We start from the raw sequence: 16,062 nt of genomic DNA, 5'->3' as shown, positions 1-16,062 counted from the left end.
TTTCATCTGAAAAGAGGACTTTGGACCACTGAGCAACAGTCCAGTTCTTTCTCTCCTTAGCCCAGATAAGACGCTTCTGACGTTGTCTCTGGTTCAGGAGTGGCTTAATATTAGGAATGCGACAGTTGTAGCTCCTTTCCTGAAGATGTCTGTGCGTGGTGGCTCTTGATGCACTGACACAAGCCTCCATTCACTCCTTGTGAAGCTCTCCCAAGTTCTTGAATTTACTTTTCTTGACAATCCTCTCAAGGCTGCAGTCGCCCCTGTTGCTTGTGCACCTTTTCCAGCCAGCCTTTTCAGCAATGACCTTCTGTGGTTTACCTTCCTTGTCAGTGATTATCTTCTGGACAACTGTCAAGTCAGCAGTCTTCCCCATGATTGTGGTTGTGTGTACTGAACTAGACCAAGAGATACATAGTATTTATGCTGTTTTACTCAAACTTGAAATGAAATATTCTAATAATTTGAGATACTGGATGTCTGATTTTCATGAGCTATAAGCCATCATCATCAAATGTAAAAAAAAAAAAAAAAAGGCTTGAAATGTTTCATTTTACATGTAATGAATATAGAATGTATGAAAGTTTCCCTTTTTTAATTAAATTACAAAAAAAAAATTCACAACATTATAATTTTTTGAGATGCACTAGTACATATTAGGGGGAGCTTAAATAATTACATCTCTTCTGATTTTTTTTTTTTGGTTATATCTACTCTTTTAAGTATTTTATGTGTGTTTACAATAGGTGGGGTCTAACCATGATGAATGGGAGAAATTGTGCTTCTGGAAATTAAAACTAATCAATATTCAACCTCAATTTCTGTAATCCCCATGACAAATCTATTGCTGTGACAGAACTCAAAACTCAATAGTTAGCTGAAACAGGGTGCTTTAGGGCAGTGTTTGGGGAAAATAATAAAATCCATGATTTTGTTGAGAATTTAATGTTTAGTTTCTTGCTCGAAGCAATGTGTTTGCTCTATTACTACTTACAAACACTTAGGGTCCCCCCCCACACACACACCTTCTTAAATGAGCCCTCTTCATGGTTGTCTCTGATGATGTCTATGTACAAATGCATGTTTCTTGTTCAGATAGATGTACAAATTTCCCAAGAAAAAGTGCAGTTGACAAGGATAAAATATCTGGTATTTTTCTATTGTAAAAAATAAATAAGTATGGATGTGTTAGTTATATTCAGGATGTGTTAATAAGAATTATAAGAATTGTCAGTATGTGTCCTACATATTGTGTGTTGAGTTTCTGATGGCCCATCTTGTGTTTTGAAGGAGAAGAGAGACTGGAAACTACAATCCCTCAAACCATTTCATTTTGACATTTTAAGCCATTGTGTTTTTCCCCACCCCGTCGGATAAGGAAAATAATCAAAGTAATGACAATGGGCTCAAATTTCCATTTGCCAAATTTGTCCTGATTGACAAAAAGAATACCTGAATAAAGTTTGCATACCTGACATTCATACTGAATGGTACTTTGCTTTAAACAGAAATTTAAGGGGTTCATTTTCAACAACCAAATGAGAAGGTCAAGGTTGCATGTGTTTACTCAGTTAATGAGGAATCGATTACATTAATGCATATGGACATATATTTAAGCAATAACTACATTTGGAAGTGAAAACAGGAATGAAGAGATAAAATAAAAAAAAACGATGGTCTTCGATATGTAAAAAATAAAATCTGGTATTAGGAGACAAACAGAAAAATCATCAGTTATAATCAACTAAAGAGCAACATTGAGTACAGGTCTCTCACTACTGTACTTGACCTTTTGTTGTAGTACTGAAACTTTATTATTACAATTTTTTAGACCTTTAAAACAGTTATGTGTATTTAATGCACCTTTCATAAACTGTTATGTAGGTAGTTGGAGTCGTTTTGGACAGAAAACTGACTTATTCTAATTCAAAATGTCTGCCTCCTGTAAATTGGTTAATTTGACCTATACCGTCGGTTCCGTATGTCATATTTCTGTTACCTTTTGATAATAAAGTACAATTTGGTACCAGTACTTCAGTAAGCTACCTTAACTCAGATGGAATTAGTTGCTGGTCTTCCTTCTGGTAATAATAACTAACATGTTTCTCCTTCGGTTCAAGTATAGGATTTGTGCACTTCTGGGTAATAGTCCATGTTTGGGGAGGAGGCTTGGCTGCGCGTGTGCTCCGTGTTCCTGAGCGCTCTGAGCACGAGCAGGAGGAGCGCGTGCTGTAATGGTGCGTCACTCTCGCGCTTCCCGAAGCGGCCGATGGGTCTCACGCCGCGACCCACATACCAGAACGGGTCGATCTCTGGACCTGTGGTGGAGGAAAAAGAAAAGCAATATGAGTGCGCAAGGACAAAAAAAAGAGCAGGGGGGCTTGAGTGATTTTTCATTTTCTGATGTTAATAATTTACCATTTGCTGATCAGCCAGATGTCCAATTAACCTAGGGTTTGTTTTTTTGTTGTGCAAATTTTGATAATATATATTTTAACTTTAATTCATTTTTATATATTTGTGCTTTTAATGATAGATTTGGTCTAGATCTCAATCCTCACATTTTCACTCAATTATATTAACATTAAAATCCCCGGGATATCTTCATCCATGTCAGTTCAGGTCTTCATCAAATGAAACCTTGACCAGACAGGGCGGCTCCAGGAAAATGGGAAGGGGGGGCCTGGGGGCCGTCAGAGGCCCCCGGAAGCTCTGCAGTTTTTAAATGCCCGGAGACACATTTCGAGCAATCAGAGACATATAAATGAAATCTCTTAAAGAAAATTACCATATCAGAAATATGTTTTAAAAGTAGGAACTTTCAAACCCATTTTATTAGTCACTTGAAAATGATAGTCAGAGTTGCAGGTATATACGTAGAACATAATTACAACTGATATATGGTAATATTTATGAAAGTTGCATCGTCATATGACACACTACAGTGTCGTACACTGACCACAAAACACTTTATATCAATAAATTATTACTATTTTAGCAACTGCAATCTGAGCTCCTGCTCAGGACATTCAATGTACATCTAAGACAGTAAATATACCCAGGAAAACTGACGGAATGTAAATGGCCACTTAAGACAGAGCTCAATACTGAAATAACTATAAACAAAGACTGCAAGAGTTGCGTGTCTATAATATAAAGTCAGTAACTGCAGTCTGAGCTCCTGAGTCTAACAGACTGAGATAACGATACAAAGATTGTGTGAGCTGCATGTGAACAAGTCCTATAATAAGTCCCCAAAATAGTTCCCAAGACTCAGGGGATTTCAAGCAGATTTCTACAGAGCCGTTGCAAAAATTTACATCTTTCACAGACCTATCCAGCCGCTGTCATAAAAATCAAAGTGAGCCTCACCCCCAAAACGGCACGTGTACCATGTACATACACGGGGTATAGTGAGTACAGGGATACCCTATTAAAGAATACGAGCAGTAGCCGGACAGCCGACCCGTGTGTGTGTACGCAGTAAGCCTGCTGCAGCATCTTATCATTTTGGCTTGTGAACATGCGTGTTAACGATACCATAAACATAAAAGGATGGTGCACACTCTTTACATGTAGTCTACAGTGCAGTCCAGGAATACAGTATGTTATTATGTCGATGCACGATGTTCCCACGTCCTGGTAAAATCCAACAGGACTCGTCCAGCTTGCTTTTCACTGCATTCGTGTCACGAGCGAAAAAACCTAAGCTCAGACCTACTATTAAATATAAATTTATACCATAAACTCTTCAGCTCAATCCCATGTAATGATTTTTGTTTATTTTTTTAAACCTTATTAATTAAAAAAACAGCAGGTATATCTTGGTATCTGCAATACAATCAAAGTCACAATTCCAAATAGCCATGTACTAAAACTTTTTTTTAGTTTTTCGGACGGGGAGGCATGCGGTGTGTTCTTGACCCGTTTTCTAAGCCTTAAATCTATGTCTCTGACAGCACTTCGATCTACATACTTCTGTTGTCCACGTTGTGAACGATGTGCAGATCTTGCTCGACCGTGGTGCATTGCGCACAGGTGGCACTTGTGGACAGGATGAGAAGCGCTGCGATCAACATGGTGAGCCAGTGCAGACGGAAAGAGCTGAGTTTCTGCTCAGTGCACAGGGACCGAGACACAGGACCACCCAGGAACACCATACCGGAGCAGGAGGAGTGTGTGGAACTCTAAAGAAAACACTTCTGATATTTTACAGAAACAGGTCAATAATAACTTGTGCACATCACATGTATTGGGGGGGGGGGGGATGTGTAGCTGTACATTAAATATACAAACATTCCCTGAAACCTGCAAACACCTGCATCTGGCTATATAGTGAAAGATCAACTATTATCTAGCCTACTTATTTTACTTTAATAAAATAAACTGTCACAAATTGGCTTTAAACTGCAAGTTCTTTCCATCACAGTAAGGTTCAGTAAATCTATTAATAACTCGAGAACACTGTGTATAGTTTTTTTTTTTTTCCAGGGTGACTTCACAGACTAAAAGAGCAAAAATGAACCAAAGTAAACGCATACAGGCTGTTATTTATCACATGTTCTCAAACAAGTCGTTTTGTCACTAAAACATTTCTAACTTTTTTTTCCCCAACCAGGATGCCAGTCTATAGCCTGCCTATTTCCACGAAATTGCATTATACCAGATTACGGAAAATATGCCTATATATGTGTGTTAAAAACTAGTATTTACTGAATATTATTAATCACGTCCACATTTAGTTGTTGTTTGTAACTTACCTGTGTGTGAGGATGTTCGCCCTGGAGACACCGCGCTTCTGCAGCTGTCACATTTATATCTCAGCTGATCTGGATTATAATATGTTCAAGGAGGAGTCAGACACTGTGTACACACACACACACACATATATGGGTAAACTTCCCCCATCGCTTTTTTTATGGTCTGCCATCCTCCCACTCATGTTCTGTTGTCCAATAACTCTTAAGGACATGAGAAGATGGGAGAGAAAGAAGCTCCTCCTGACACGCATGATCACTCTCCATCACCGAGTCCGTGACCAGCGGCCTGACGGCTCACACAGTGTGTCACACTGCCTACACGTACATGTTCACCTGTCCTCATCCTCATTACGCTGCATATAGAGGATATAAAATAACATGATGTCTACATATTCAAATATGCTTGTGCACAGAGTGTTAGTGTAGTGGTGGCTAACGAACAGATGAATGGAATAATTAATCAGATAGTAAGAAATGTTGTGACCTTAAAGTGCCATTCCACCATTGGATGTATTCTTTGGCATAAAATACAATATATTTTGACAACATATATAAATGGTATCACTAGATAGAGAAATCTTTTAGCTTCAAAATGATATATCAAGGGCGGCACGGTGGTGTAGTGGTTAGCGCTGTCGCCTCACAGCAAGAAGGTCCTGGGTTCGAGCCCCGGGGCCGGCGAGGGCCTTTCTGTGTGGAGTTTGCATGTTCTCCCCGTGTCCGCGTGGGTTTCCTCCGGGTGCTCCGGTTTCCCCCACAGTCCAAAGACATGCAGGTTAGGTTAACTGGTGGCTCTAAATTGACCGTAGGTGTGAATGTGAGTGTGAATGGTTGTCTGTGTCTATGTGTCAGCCCTGTGATGACCTGGCGACTTGTCCAGGGTGTACCCTGCCTTTCACCCGTAGTCAGCTGGGATAGGCTCCAGCTTGCCTGCGACCCTGTAGAAGGATAAAGCGGCTAGAGATAATGAGATGAGATGATATATCAAACATGATTTTTTGACAACGACAAGTATATTAATTTTGCGACAAAGTCACCTACCCTTTTAATTTCCGCGCGTGATGTCATTGGCAGGTTCCCCTTCTTGTGTACCACGTGACGTGTGACGTGGCACATATTATCAGCAATGGCAGATAGAACGCGATAAAAATAATACCAATAAATCTAGCTCATACCAATAAATCTAGCTAACTGAAAGATTAACTCAAAATTTTTCGCAATTTTTTTGGCCCCCATATATGAGGAGAAATGACTCTCTCACTTTGGGGGTTTCCTGGTCTAAAAATAGACCGACACGTGGTACACAAGAAAGGGAACCTGCCGATGACATCACGTTTCACTACCGCGCGGAAATTAAAAGGGTAGGTGACTTTGGTCGCAAAATTAATATACTTGTCATTGTCAAAAAATTATGTTTGATATATCATTTTGAAGCTAAAAGATTTCTCTGTCTAGTCATGTTGTCATAAAATATATTGTATTTTATGCCAAAGAATACATCCAATGGTGGAATGGCACTTTAAGTAATTTAAAAAAAAACATGGCTACAACATGGACGGCACCAGAGAGGGGCTTGGGGGTGTTATAGCTACCCCTAGCCATTTCTGCAGTTTATTAATTGTTCATGTGTGAATACTATGATCTATATTCTGAAAACTAACTAAATAAATAGATTCATAAAAGAAACCATACACTACCGTTCAAAAGTTTGGGGTCACCCAGACAATTTTGTGTTTTCCATGAAAAGTCACACTTTTATTTACCACCATAAGTTGTAAAATGAATAGAAAATATAGTCAAGACATTTTTCTGGCCATTTTGAGCATTTAATCGACCCCACAAATGTGATGCTCCAGAAACTCAATCTGCTCAAAGGAAGGTCAGTTTTATAGCTTCTCTAAAGAGCTCAACTGTTTTCAGCTGTGCTAACATGATTGTACAAGGGTTTTCTAATCATCCATTAGCCTTCTGAGGCAATGAGCAAACACATTGTACCATTAGAACACTGGAGTGAGAGTTGCTGGAAATGGGCCTCTATACACCTACAGTTGTGTTCAAAATAATAGCAGTGTGTTTAAAAACGTGAGTAAAGCTCAAAATCCTTATAATAGTTTTTATTTCCATGCATTGGGAACAATATACATTATATTCTACATCAAAACATGAAGAAAAATGTATCAATATTTTAATTACTTTACAGAAAATGAAGAAAAATGAACATTGGGCTGTTCAAAAAATAGCAGTGTCTGCATTTTTCATTACAAACTCCAAATATTTACTGTATAAACTGAAAAAATCGTAAGGATTTAGTATTCCTGTGAATCACTAAACTAATATTTAGTTGTCTAACCACGGTTTCTGAGAACTTCTGGCACCTGTGAACAGGTATTCCAGCCCAGGATGATTTGACAACATTCCACAATTCCTCTGCATTTCTTGGTTTTGCCTCAGAAACAGCATTTTTGATGTCACCCCACAAGTTTTCTATCGGATTAAGGTCCGGGGATTGGGCTGGCCACTCCGTAACTTTCATTTTGTTGGTCTTGAACCCTGATGCTGCTCGCTTACTGGTGTGTTTGGGGTCGTTGTCTTGTTGAAACACCCATTTCAAGGGCATTTCCTCTTCAGCATAAGGCAACATGACCTCTTCAAGTATTTTGATATATGCAAACTGATCCATGATCCCTGGTATGCAATAAATGGGCCCAACATCATAGTAAGAGAAACAGTCCCATTTCATGATGCTTGCACCACCATGCTTCACTGTCTTCAGAGTGTACTGTGGCTTGAATTCAGTGTTTGGGGGTCGTCTGAAAAACTGTCTGCGGCTCTTGGACCCAAAAAGAACAATTTTACTTTCATCAGTCCACAAAATGTTTTTCCATTTCTCTTTAGGCCAGTCGATGTGTTCTTTGGCAAATTGTATCCTCTTCAGCACGTCTTTTTTTTAACAGTGGAACTTTGCGGGAGCTTCTTGCCGATAGATTAGCTTCACACAGGCATCTTGTAATTGTCACAGTACTCACAGGTAACTTCAGACCGTCTTTGATCACCCTGGAGCTGATCATTGGCTGAGTCTTTGCCATTCTGGCTATTCTTCGATCCATTCGAATGGTAGTCTTCTGTTTTCTTCCACGTCTCTCTGGCTTTGCTGTCCATTTTAAAGCACTGGAGATCATTTTAGCTGAGCAGCCCATCATTTTCTGCACTTCTTTACAGTATACGTTTTACCTCTCCAATCAACGTTTTAATCAAAGCACGCTGTTCTTCTGAACAATGTCTGGAACGACCCATGTTTCTCAGGTTTTCAGAGAGAAATGGATGTACAACATGTGCTGGCTTCATCCTTAAATTAGGGCCACCTGACTGACATCTGTTTTTTCACAGAATGAATGATCTCACTAATTGAACTCCACACTGCTGTTATTCTGAACACGTCCCTTTCACTTAATTATTCGATTACACAGACTCGGGAGCATGCATATCATGAATGTTGGGTCTGTTGGTTTTCTATGACTCTACTACACCTACTGGTAAATTATTTCCCATGTAGTAATATGATTTCCACCAAAAACAGTGATTGATCTGGTTAGTCGTGTTGGACTGCTATTATTTTGAACACAAGTGTATGTAGATATTGCACCAAAAACCAGACATTTGCAGCTAGAATAGTCATTTACCACATTAGCAATGTATAGAGTGGATTTCTGATTAGTTTAAAGTGATCTTCATTGAAAAGAACAGTGCTTTTCTTTCAAAAATAAGGACATTTCAAAGTGACCCCAAACTTTTGAATGGTAGTGTAAATATGCTTGTGCACAGAGTGTTAGTGTAGTGGTGGCTAACGAACAGATGAATGGAATAATTAATCAGATAGTAAGAAATTTTGTGACCTTAAGTAATTAAAAAAAAAAAACATGGCTACAACATGGACGGCACCAGAGAGGGGCTTGGGGGTGTTATAGCTACCCCTAGCCATTTCTGCAGTTTATTAATTGTTCATGTGTGAATACTATGATCTATATTCTGAAAACTAAATAAATAAATAGATTCATAAAGGAAACCATACAGTATGTTTAGAGAAGCCTTTATTAATCATAAGTCAGTGTTGTAGTCGAGTCACTAAACCTCGAGTCCGAGTCCAGTCTCAAGTCCCCAGTGTTCAAGTCCAAGTCATTAAAGAAACTTTTGAGTCGAGTCTACTGTTGACCCAAGTCAAGTCCAAGAACAAGACTCCAACCACACCATTTGATGGTGGCTGTTGCTGCCTTTATGTGAAAGCGTCTCTGCTACTGCATTGGACTAACATTACTGCTCGACTGCCCCGTTTTAGTTAATAGGCTACAGATAAAAAGCTTGTTCATCACTCAGCAAGCCCCGCCCACTATCAACAGGGCAAATAACATGAGAGAGGGTTAACACTAGCTAGTTCATCAGTCAGCAAGCAAGCCCCGCCCACTATCAACAGGGCAAATAACATGAGAGAGGGTTAACACTAGCTAGTTCATCAGTCAGCAAGCAAGCCCCGCCCACTATCAACAGGGCAAATAACATGAGAGGGTTAACACTAGCTAGTTCATCGGTAAGCAAGCAAGCCCCGCCCACTATCAACAGGGCAAATAACATGAGAGAGGGTTAACACTAGCTAGTTCATCAGTAAGCAAGCCCCGCCCACTATCAACAGGGCAAATAACATGAGAGAGGGAGAACACTAGCTAGTTCATCAGTAAGCAAGCCCCGCCCACTATCAACAGAGCAATGAACATAGCGTGTCCTTACTTCTCTGGGCGTGGTCTTACCAAATGATGATTGAAGTTCGAGGTCGTCCCCGTCGTCTCCTCAATAGTTCTTCTACATACGGAACACATAGCAGTGCATTTTTTCCCCACTGCATGAGAAGTCTGTATAAGCAAAGCGGACAATCCTAGGGCCTTCTCTCCAGGCATTTTAGCGCCATTAACGTTAGTTTGTTCCTGAACATGACGTATGAACAGGTGAATGCGCATTCTCTTGCACGAAATTAATATAAAATATAGTATAGTATAAAAATAATCTCATCTCATTATCTCTAGCCGCTTTATCCTTCTACAGGGTCACAGGCAAGCTGGAGCCTATCCCAGCTGACTACGGGCGAAAGGCGGGGTACACCCTGGACAAGTCGCCAGGTCATCACAGGGCTGACACACAGACACAGACAACCATTCACACTCACATTCACACCTACGGTCAATTTAGAGTCACCAGTTAACCTAACCTGCATGTCTTTGGACTGTGGGGGAAACCGGAGCACCCGGAGGAAAGCCACGCGGACACGGGGAGAACATGCAAACTCCACACAGAAAGGCCCTCGCCGGCCCCGGGGCTCGAACCCAGGACCTTCTTGCTGTGAGGTGACAGCGCTAACCACTACACCACCGTGCCGCCTATAAAAATAATGTAGATATTTATTATGACATGACAAAAAAAAAATCAGAGTCCTCGTCTCCAATTGAAGAGTCTGACTGCAGTTAATCAGACCCTCCAGGATGTTGCGATTTGCAAATTCAACCAATCCCCGCGAATTCAGGGCGGTGTTGCAATTATATCCAATCACCGCAACCTTCCCGCAAATTTGACCAATCGTTGGCGTCGTCTTGAGGTGACGTCGACAAACTACCTTCCGCCTTACTTCCGTGTATACGTTCAAGAGAAGCAGCATGTGCGAGTCAGTGTTTATATAGGCTTAAATTCTGTTACTGAAAGTGTGTTATGTTTACAGTGAAGGACTGTGTGCACTTTACATTATTTTTTTTACTTAATACAATAAATTAATGGATGCCAACATTTTTGCCAAAATGGTATTTTATTTTCCATTGTTTAGGCAGCTTCAGCATCATACTGTGAGATTCTGTTCAAATTGCTTTTTTCTTCTATGAAGCCTGAGCCATTTATTTTATTAGTTTATAATTATTGTTTAATTTAGTCTTCAGGAGAGACTGCCTGCACACAGTACTAGTATTAATAGTTTTTTTTCTTACATGAAAGCTGAGGCAATTATATTATATTTTAAGGTAACTTCATGTTGTGCTGTGAGGTTCTATGCACTTTAACTTTTGAACCAACAGGTGCATTTGGATAAGTAAAGCCTATTTTTCTGCATTTTTGTAGTCCTGGTAATCTTTTATATTGGTAAAGTTGTTTATAGGACCATTTCTCAGTGCCTTTGTTTTTTAATCAATAGTTTTTCAGTAATAATATTTAACATATCACTCAATTTTAATCACAAAAAGAGAAAATCGCAACAATTTCTCGCAACTTTCACTTCCTCCCGCAATGTAATCACAACAAAAACCTAAAAAACACCGCAACTTTCATCGCAATTTTTTTTGAAAAACCCCCGCAACATCAGACATTTTAGCCCGCAACAATCACAAAAAAGGCCCGCGGAATCCTGGGGGGACTGAATAATGCACGAGTCCGAGTCATCAGTACTCAAGTTAGAGTCAAGTCACAAGTCTTTAAAATTAGGGCACGAGTCAGACAAGCCTGTCATAAGTACACTCAAGCACAGACTTAAGCACAGTGAAATTCCTCCTCTGGATTTAACCCATCTGAAGCAGGGAACACATGCATGCACACACAAGTGAACAATGAGCAGCTATGCTACAGCGCCCAGGGAGCAGTTGGGGGTTAGGTGCCTTGCTCAACGGTACTTCAGCCATGATACAAAGGGAAGGAAAAGTGCTGTTCACTCACTCAGCTCCCCTTAAGTTTTTCCTGCTGGTCCCAGGAATCGAACCAGCGACCCTGTGGACCAATGGCTGCCCCATGTTTTAGGCTTAAACACACACACATAGACAGATGATCTGATTCAGCTTATGGGCACAGCATGTATTAAACATTTGACCTTACTTTCACATTCTGTTAGCCAGAGCGCTCATCTCATCTCATTATCTCTAGCCGCTTTATCCTGTTCTACAGGGTCGCAGGCAAGCTGGAGCCTATCCCAGCTGACTACGGGCAAAAGGCGGGGTACACCCTGGACAAGTCGCCAGGTCATCACAGGGCTGACACATAGACACAGACAACCATTCACACTCACATTCACACCTACGGTCAATTTAGAGTCACCAGTTAACCTAACCGCATGTCTTTGGACTGTGGGGGAAACTGGAGCACCCGGAGGAAACCCACGCGGACACGGGGAGAACATGCAAACTCCGCACAGAAAGGCCTTCGCCGGCCACGGGGCTCGAACCCGGACCTTCTTGCTGTGAGGCAACAGCGCTAACCACTACACCACCGTGCCACCCCAGCCAGAGCACTTTTTTGTTTAATTAGCATTGGCGAAGTCTGAAGGATAATTTTTTTTTTACTCTATAAACATCCACATTGTTTTGTTAAGAAGCTCATCCAATGGTAACGGCATGATTTTTTCTCCACTGTTGCCAATTATAAATTTAATGCATTTGGTAATTGAGGCTCAAATTCAGACTCATTATTATCTCAGTGTGATGCTCATTCAAATAACATTAGGTCTCTGGAGCAGAATACTGTTGCTTCGTTCGCCAAGGCGTTGGTAGCTAACTGGCAGCACGAGTTTGTGAGCTCAGATTTGCCAAACGTGTCTGGTGGTTGTTTGTGTGCAAGGCCTGGTCATGGCTGAATTGTGTGAAATTCTATATTCAGAGGTGTGTTTACATAGGCTGGCATATTCACCTTACATCTCTATTCCTGTGAGCTGAATATCTCAGCTTGTGTAACGCAGAATGGCACTGTAATTGTTGCAGAGCGGGTATTGTGTATGTGCACGTGTGTCAGAGGTGTTGCAATAGAAATGAGAAGGGCACTTGAAGAGCTCAGACCTTCACCGAGGCCAAATGTCGCAATGTTAGCGAAAGAGTAACTAAATTCATCAAGACGTGAGTCAGACCTGCTCCAAGATTGAATGGGTTCTTCCTTGGCCCATGCTACACTTTTCCAGCAAGTTTCATGAAAGTCGGGCAGGTAGTGTTTGTGTAATCCAAACCAAAAGTACAACCTCCTTGGTGGAGGTCATTAAAACATATATCTGTTTAGTCAAGCCTTTTGTTCATAGCTGTTTATTCAATAAAGAAGCAGATCTGGAGGATCCTCAGGCAGACAATGTTTTGGTAAACTGGAATGTATGGATGCTGGCCCCCACCCACATTTGTGACCATATGTTGGGAGTGGGTGGCACAGTAGTGTAATGGTTAGCACTGTTGCCTCACAGCAAGAAGGTTCTGGGTTCAAGCCCAGTGGCCGATGGAGGCCTTTCTGTGTGGAGTTTGCATGCTGTCCGTGTGGGTTTCCTCCAGGTGCTCCGGTTTCCCCCACAGTCCAAAGACATGCAGGTTAGGATAATTTGCTGAATTATACAAGCAAATTCTCAAGGAATATGTCAGGACATCTGTCCATGAACTGAAACTCAAGAGAAGGTGGGTCATGCAGCAAGACAACCCTAAGCACACAAGTCGTTCTACCAAAGAATGGTTAAAGAAGAATAAAGTTAATGTTTTGGAATGGCCAAGTCAAAGTCCTGACCTTAATCCAATCGAAATGTTGTGGAAGGACCTGCAACGAGCAGTTCATGCAGGGCTCGAAATTAACTTTTTTTCTTTGTGTCCCCCAGTGGTCCCGAATTCTGTGTTGTATTGTCCCGAATGGAAGCAATAGTGTCCCCATTTTTTTCCTCTCTGAAATAACCAGTGGTTAATATTATCATATGAAGTTACTATTATATTTGTAACTATGCGATTTTGAACCCTTTATATCATTTTTACAATAAGTCACAAGACACAAGTGACACATGTCCAATACATCATCTACTTCAAAATTACAGTTATTGCATTTTCAGTTTATTAAACTTTGGCGATCTCACTGTATGAATAGATACCCGTTTATTTAAAGGGGCCAACTAGCTCATTCAGAAAATGTTTCAACTCCCTACATCTGCAGTACACTTTAGTTGAAAATAAGACCCCTTTTATGTTCATTTCATCTACTTATACCTTGAATATCTGTTGGCACTTATAAGGCCAACTTATAATTTTCACCATTACCGTTATCCATTTTTATGAACTTTCCGTTATCCATTACCGTTATCCATTTTTATGAACTTTCCGTTATCCATTTTTATGAACTTTCCGTTATCCATTTTATGAACTTTCGCTGCCGGGTGCAAATGTTAGCAACATCAACATAGTGCAGGTCCGAGCCTAGTTGTGCTGCTGACTGACTAAACTTTGTGAACTAGAAAGACACCAAGAAAACTCACTTATTCTGTTGAACGGTATCTTCCGTCAATATCATCCACATCATTCCTGTTGTATTTTATAACGTGTCTAACAGTGTTCATTCAGTTCATTCAGTTGCTAGCGTTGCCTGCAGACCAGGCGAGGACACTTTGGATCCTGAAGGTCCCGGAGACGTTATGGCTGGGCTTTCAGTTTCTTCCCCGCGGTCGGTCCGCTTCAACCACTTCAGCATTTTTGTTCTGGCAAGAGTCGGCGCAGCGTGTGCGGTAGCGATTCCATTCCAAGTCCATATAATGCGGACACCGGCCGAAGATTCTAGAACAGAATGCGCTGCTCTGTAGCCTACGGATGCAGGTGCATCGAAAGTGTAGCTACTATGTATTCCCTGCTTGTACTCGGTGCAATATGTATACTGTTCCTACTTATTCAGGTGACATTGGGCATACCTAACCACCTGTGTTTTCTTTCTCTCCCCCCCCCACCCCCACCCCAAATCTGTCCCTCTGAGTTACATGGAGTCAACAGGAAATCTTTTGGTGGAGACGGTGGAGACCTCGACTGGCTATCGTAGCCTGCAGGGAATCGGCCGTCAGACATTCTGTCGCATGTCCCAGACCCGGTGAAATGTAACTGAATTGTCTTGGCCAGGCCTAAGGGTCCCATCTGCATCTCATCATTGCTGAGGAGTGTGCTCCCATCACCCAATCAAGCATCCAGCCAGAGCAGGTCATGATATATTTTTTACCATATTAACATGCCATTGTGTGTTATGCCTGATGTAAAGACTCTCGTCTCTGCGAGCCTACCACACAGATTTAATACTTGTCATTTTTAGGGCATACCTAACAACGTGTTTTCTTTCTCTCTCTCTCTCTCTCTTTCTCCCCCCTCCCCCCCCCCCCCCCCCATCTGTCCCTCTGAGTTACATGTTGATCCTGGGATTGAGATGCTGGCCTCTTCTGCCCCTCGGACCTGCTTGATCCATCCTGGTGCGCTGTGTCTGGTCGGAGTTTTATCGCCCCACTCCTGTGAAGGACGGCCCCATGAGGACAGTTGAGGGTTATACCTGTTAAAACTGTTAATATTATAGTCAGGCTGTCTGTTGTTGCCCAAATGAGGATGGGTTCCCTTTTGAGTCTGGTTCCTCTCGAGGTTTCTTCCTCATGTCGTCTGAGGGAGTTTTTCCTTGCCACCGTCGCCACAGGCTTGCTCATTGGGGATAGATTAGGGATAAAATTAGCTCATGTTTTAAGTCGTTCAAATTCTGTAAAGCTGCTTTGCGACAATGTTTATTGTTAAAAGCGCTGTACAAATAAACTTGATTTGATTTGATTTGATGTATTTTTCGCTGTTAACGTTTTAAAATTAAAATTGACAAATTAGGTGAATGTCTACGTATGTGTTACGGCTTTGTAAATAATATTAATGTAGAACTTTTTTTCTAGATCTATTTTTTTCCATTGTCCCGGGATTGTCCCAGATATGATAATTTTGTGTCCCGATGACATTTTTTATGGTCCCCGGGACGTCGGGACACCGTTAGTTTCGAGCGCTGAGTTCATGTGAGAAAATCCACCAGCATCCCAGAGTTGAAGCTGTTCTGTACAGAGGAATGGGCTAAAATTCCTCCAAGCCGGTGTGCAGGACTGATCAACAGTTACCGCAAATGTTTAGTTGCAGTTATTGCTGCACAAGGGGGTCACACCAGATACTGAAAGCAAAGGTTCACATACTTTTGCCACTCACATATGTAATACTGGATCATTTTCCTCAATAAATAAATGACCAAGTATAATATTTTTGCCTCCTTTGTTTAACTGGGTTCTCTTTATCTACTTTTAGGACTTGTGTGAAAATCTGTTGTTGGTTTAGGTCATATTTATGCAGAAATATAGAAAATTCTAAAGGGTTCACAAACTTTCAAGCACCACTGTATATAGTTGAAATGACAAATAAAAAAAAAAAATACAACTTCACCAGGAATCACTTATCAAAATAAAATGAAATGATGAATATTACTTCATCCTGGTTATCCAGCTCACCTG

The 16,062-nt window shown here is 41.0% G+C and overlaps 1 protein-coding gene and 1 long non-coding RNA gene across 2 annotated transcripts; one reads left to right on the top strand and one right to left on the bottom strand.

Annotated features, from left to right (window-relative positions):
• Positions 1-1,711: 1,711 nt before the first annotated feature.
• prlh2 (prolactin releasing hormone 2) lies at positions 1,712-5,450 on the bottom strand. The gene is made up of 3 exons (XM_060900892.1): positions 4,761-5,450; positions 3,977-4,187; positions 1,712-2,318 (listed from the first exon to the last, which is right to left on the bottom strand). Exons 2-3 carry the CDS (start codon positions 4,158-4,160, stop codon positions 2,116-2,118), a joined length of 387 nt encoding a protein of 128 aa, XP_060756875.1. The 5' UTR covers positions 4,161-4,187; positions 4,761-5,450; the 3' UTR covers positions 1,712-2,115.
• Positions 5,451-13,756: 8,306 nt separating this feature from the next.
• LOC132867926 (uncharacterized) lies at positions 13,757-15,814 on the top strand. Its single transcript, XR_009650788.1, has 2 exons — positions 13,757-14,371; positions 14,543-15,814. It is a non-coding gene; the product is annotated as an uncharacterized LOC132867926 (long non-coding RNA).
• The last annotated feature ends 248 nt before the right edge of the window (positions 15,815-16,062 follow it).

This window comes from Neoarius graeffei, chromosome 19, assembly GCF_027579695.1.
Source record: "Neoarius graeffei isolate fNeoGra1 chromosome 19, fNeoGra1.pri, whole genome shotgun sequence".
NCBI classification, from domain to species: domain Eukaryota; kingdom Metazoa; phylum Chordata; class Actinopteri; order Siluriformes; family Ariidae; genus Neoarius; species Neoarius graeffei.
The sequence above is the reverse complement of the archived record's forward strand: the minus strand, read 5'-3'. Positions and strand labels throughout refer to the sequence as shown.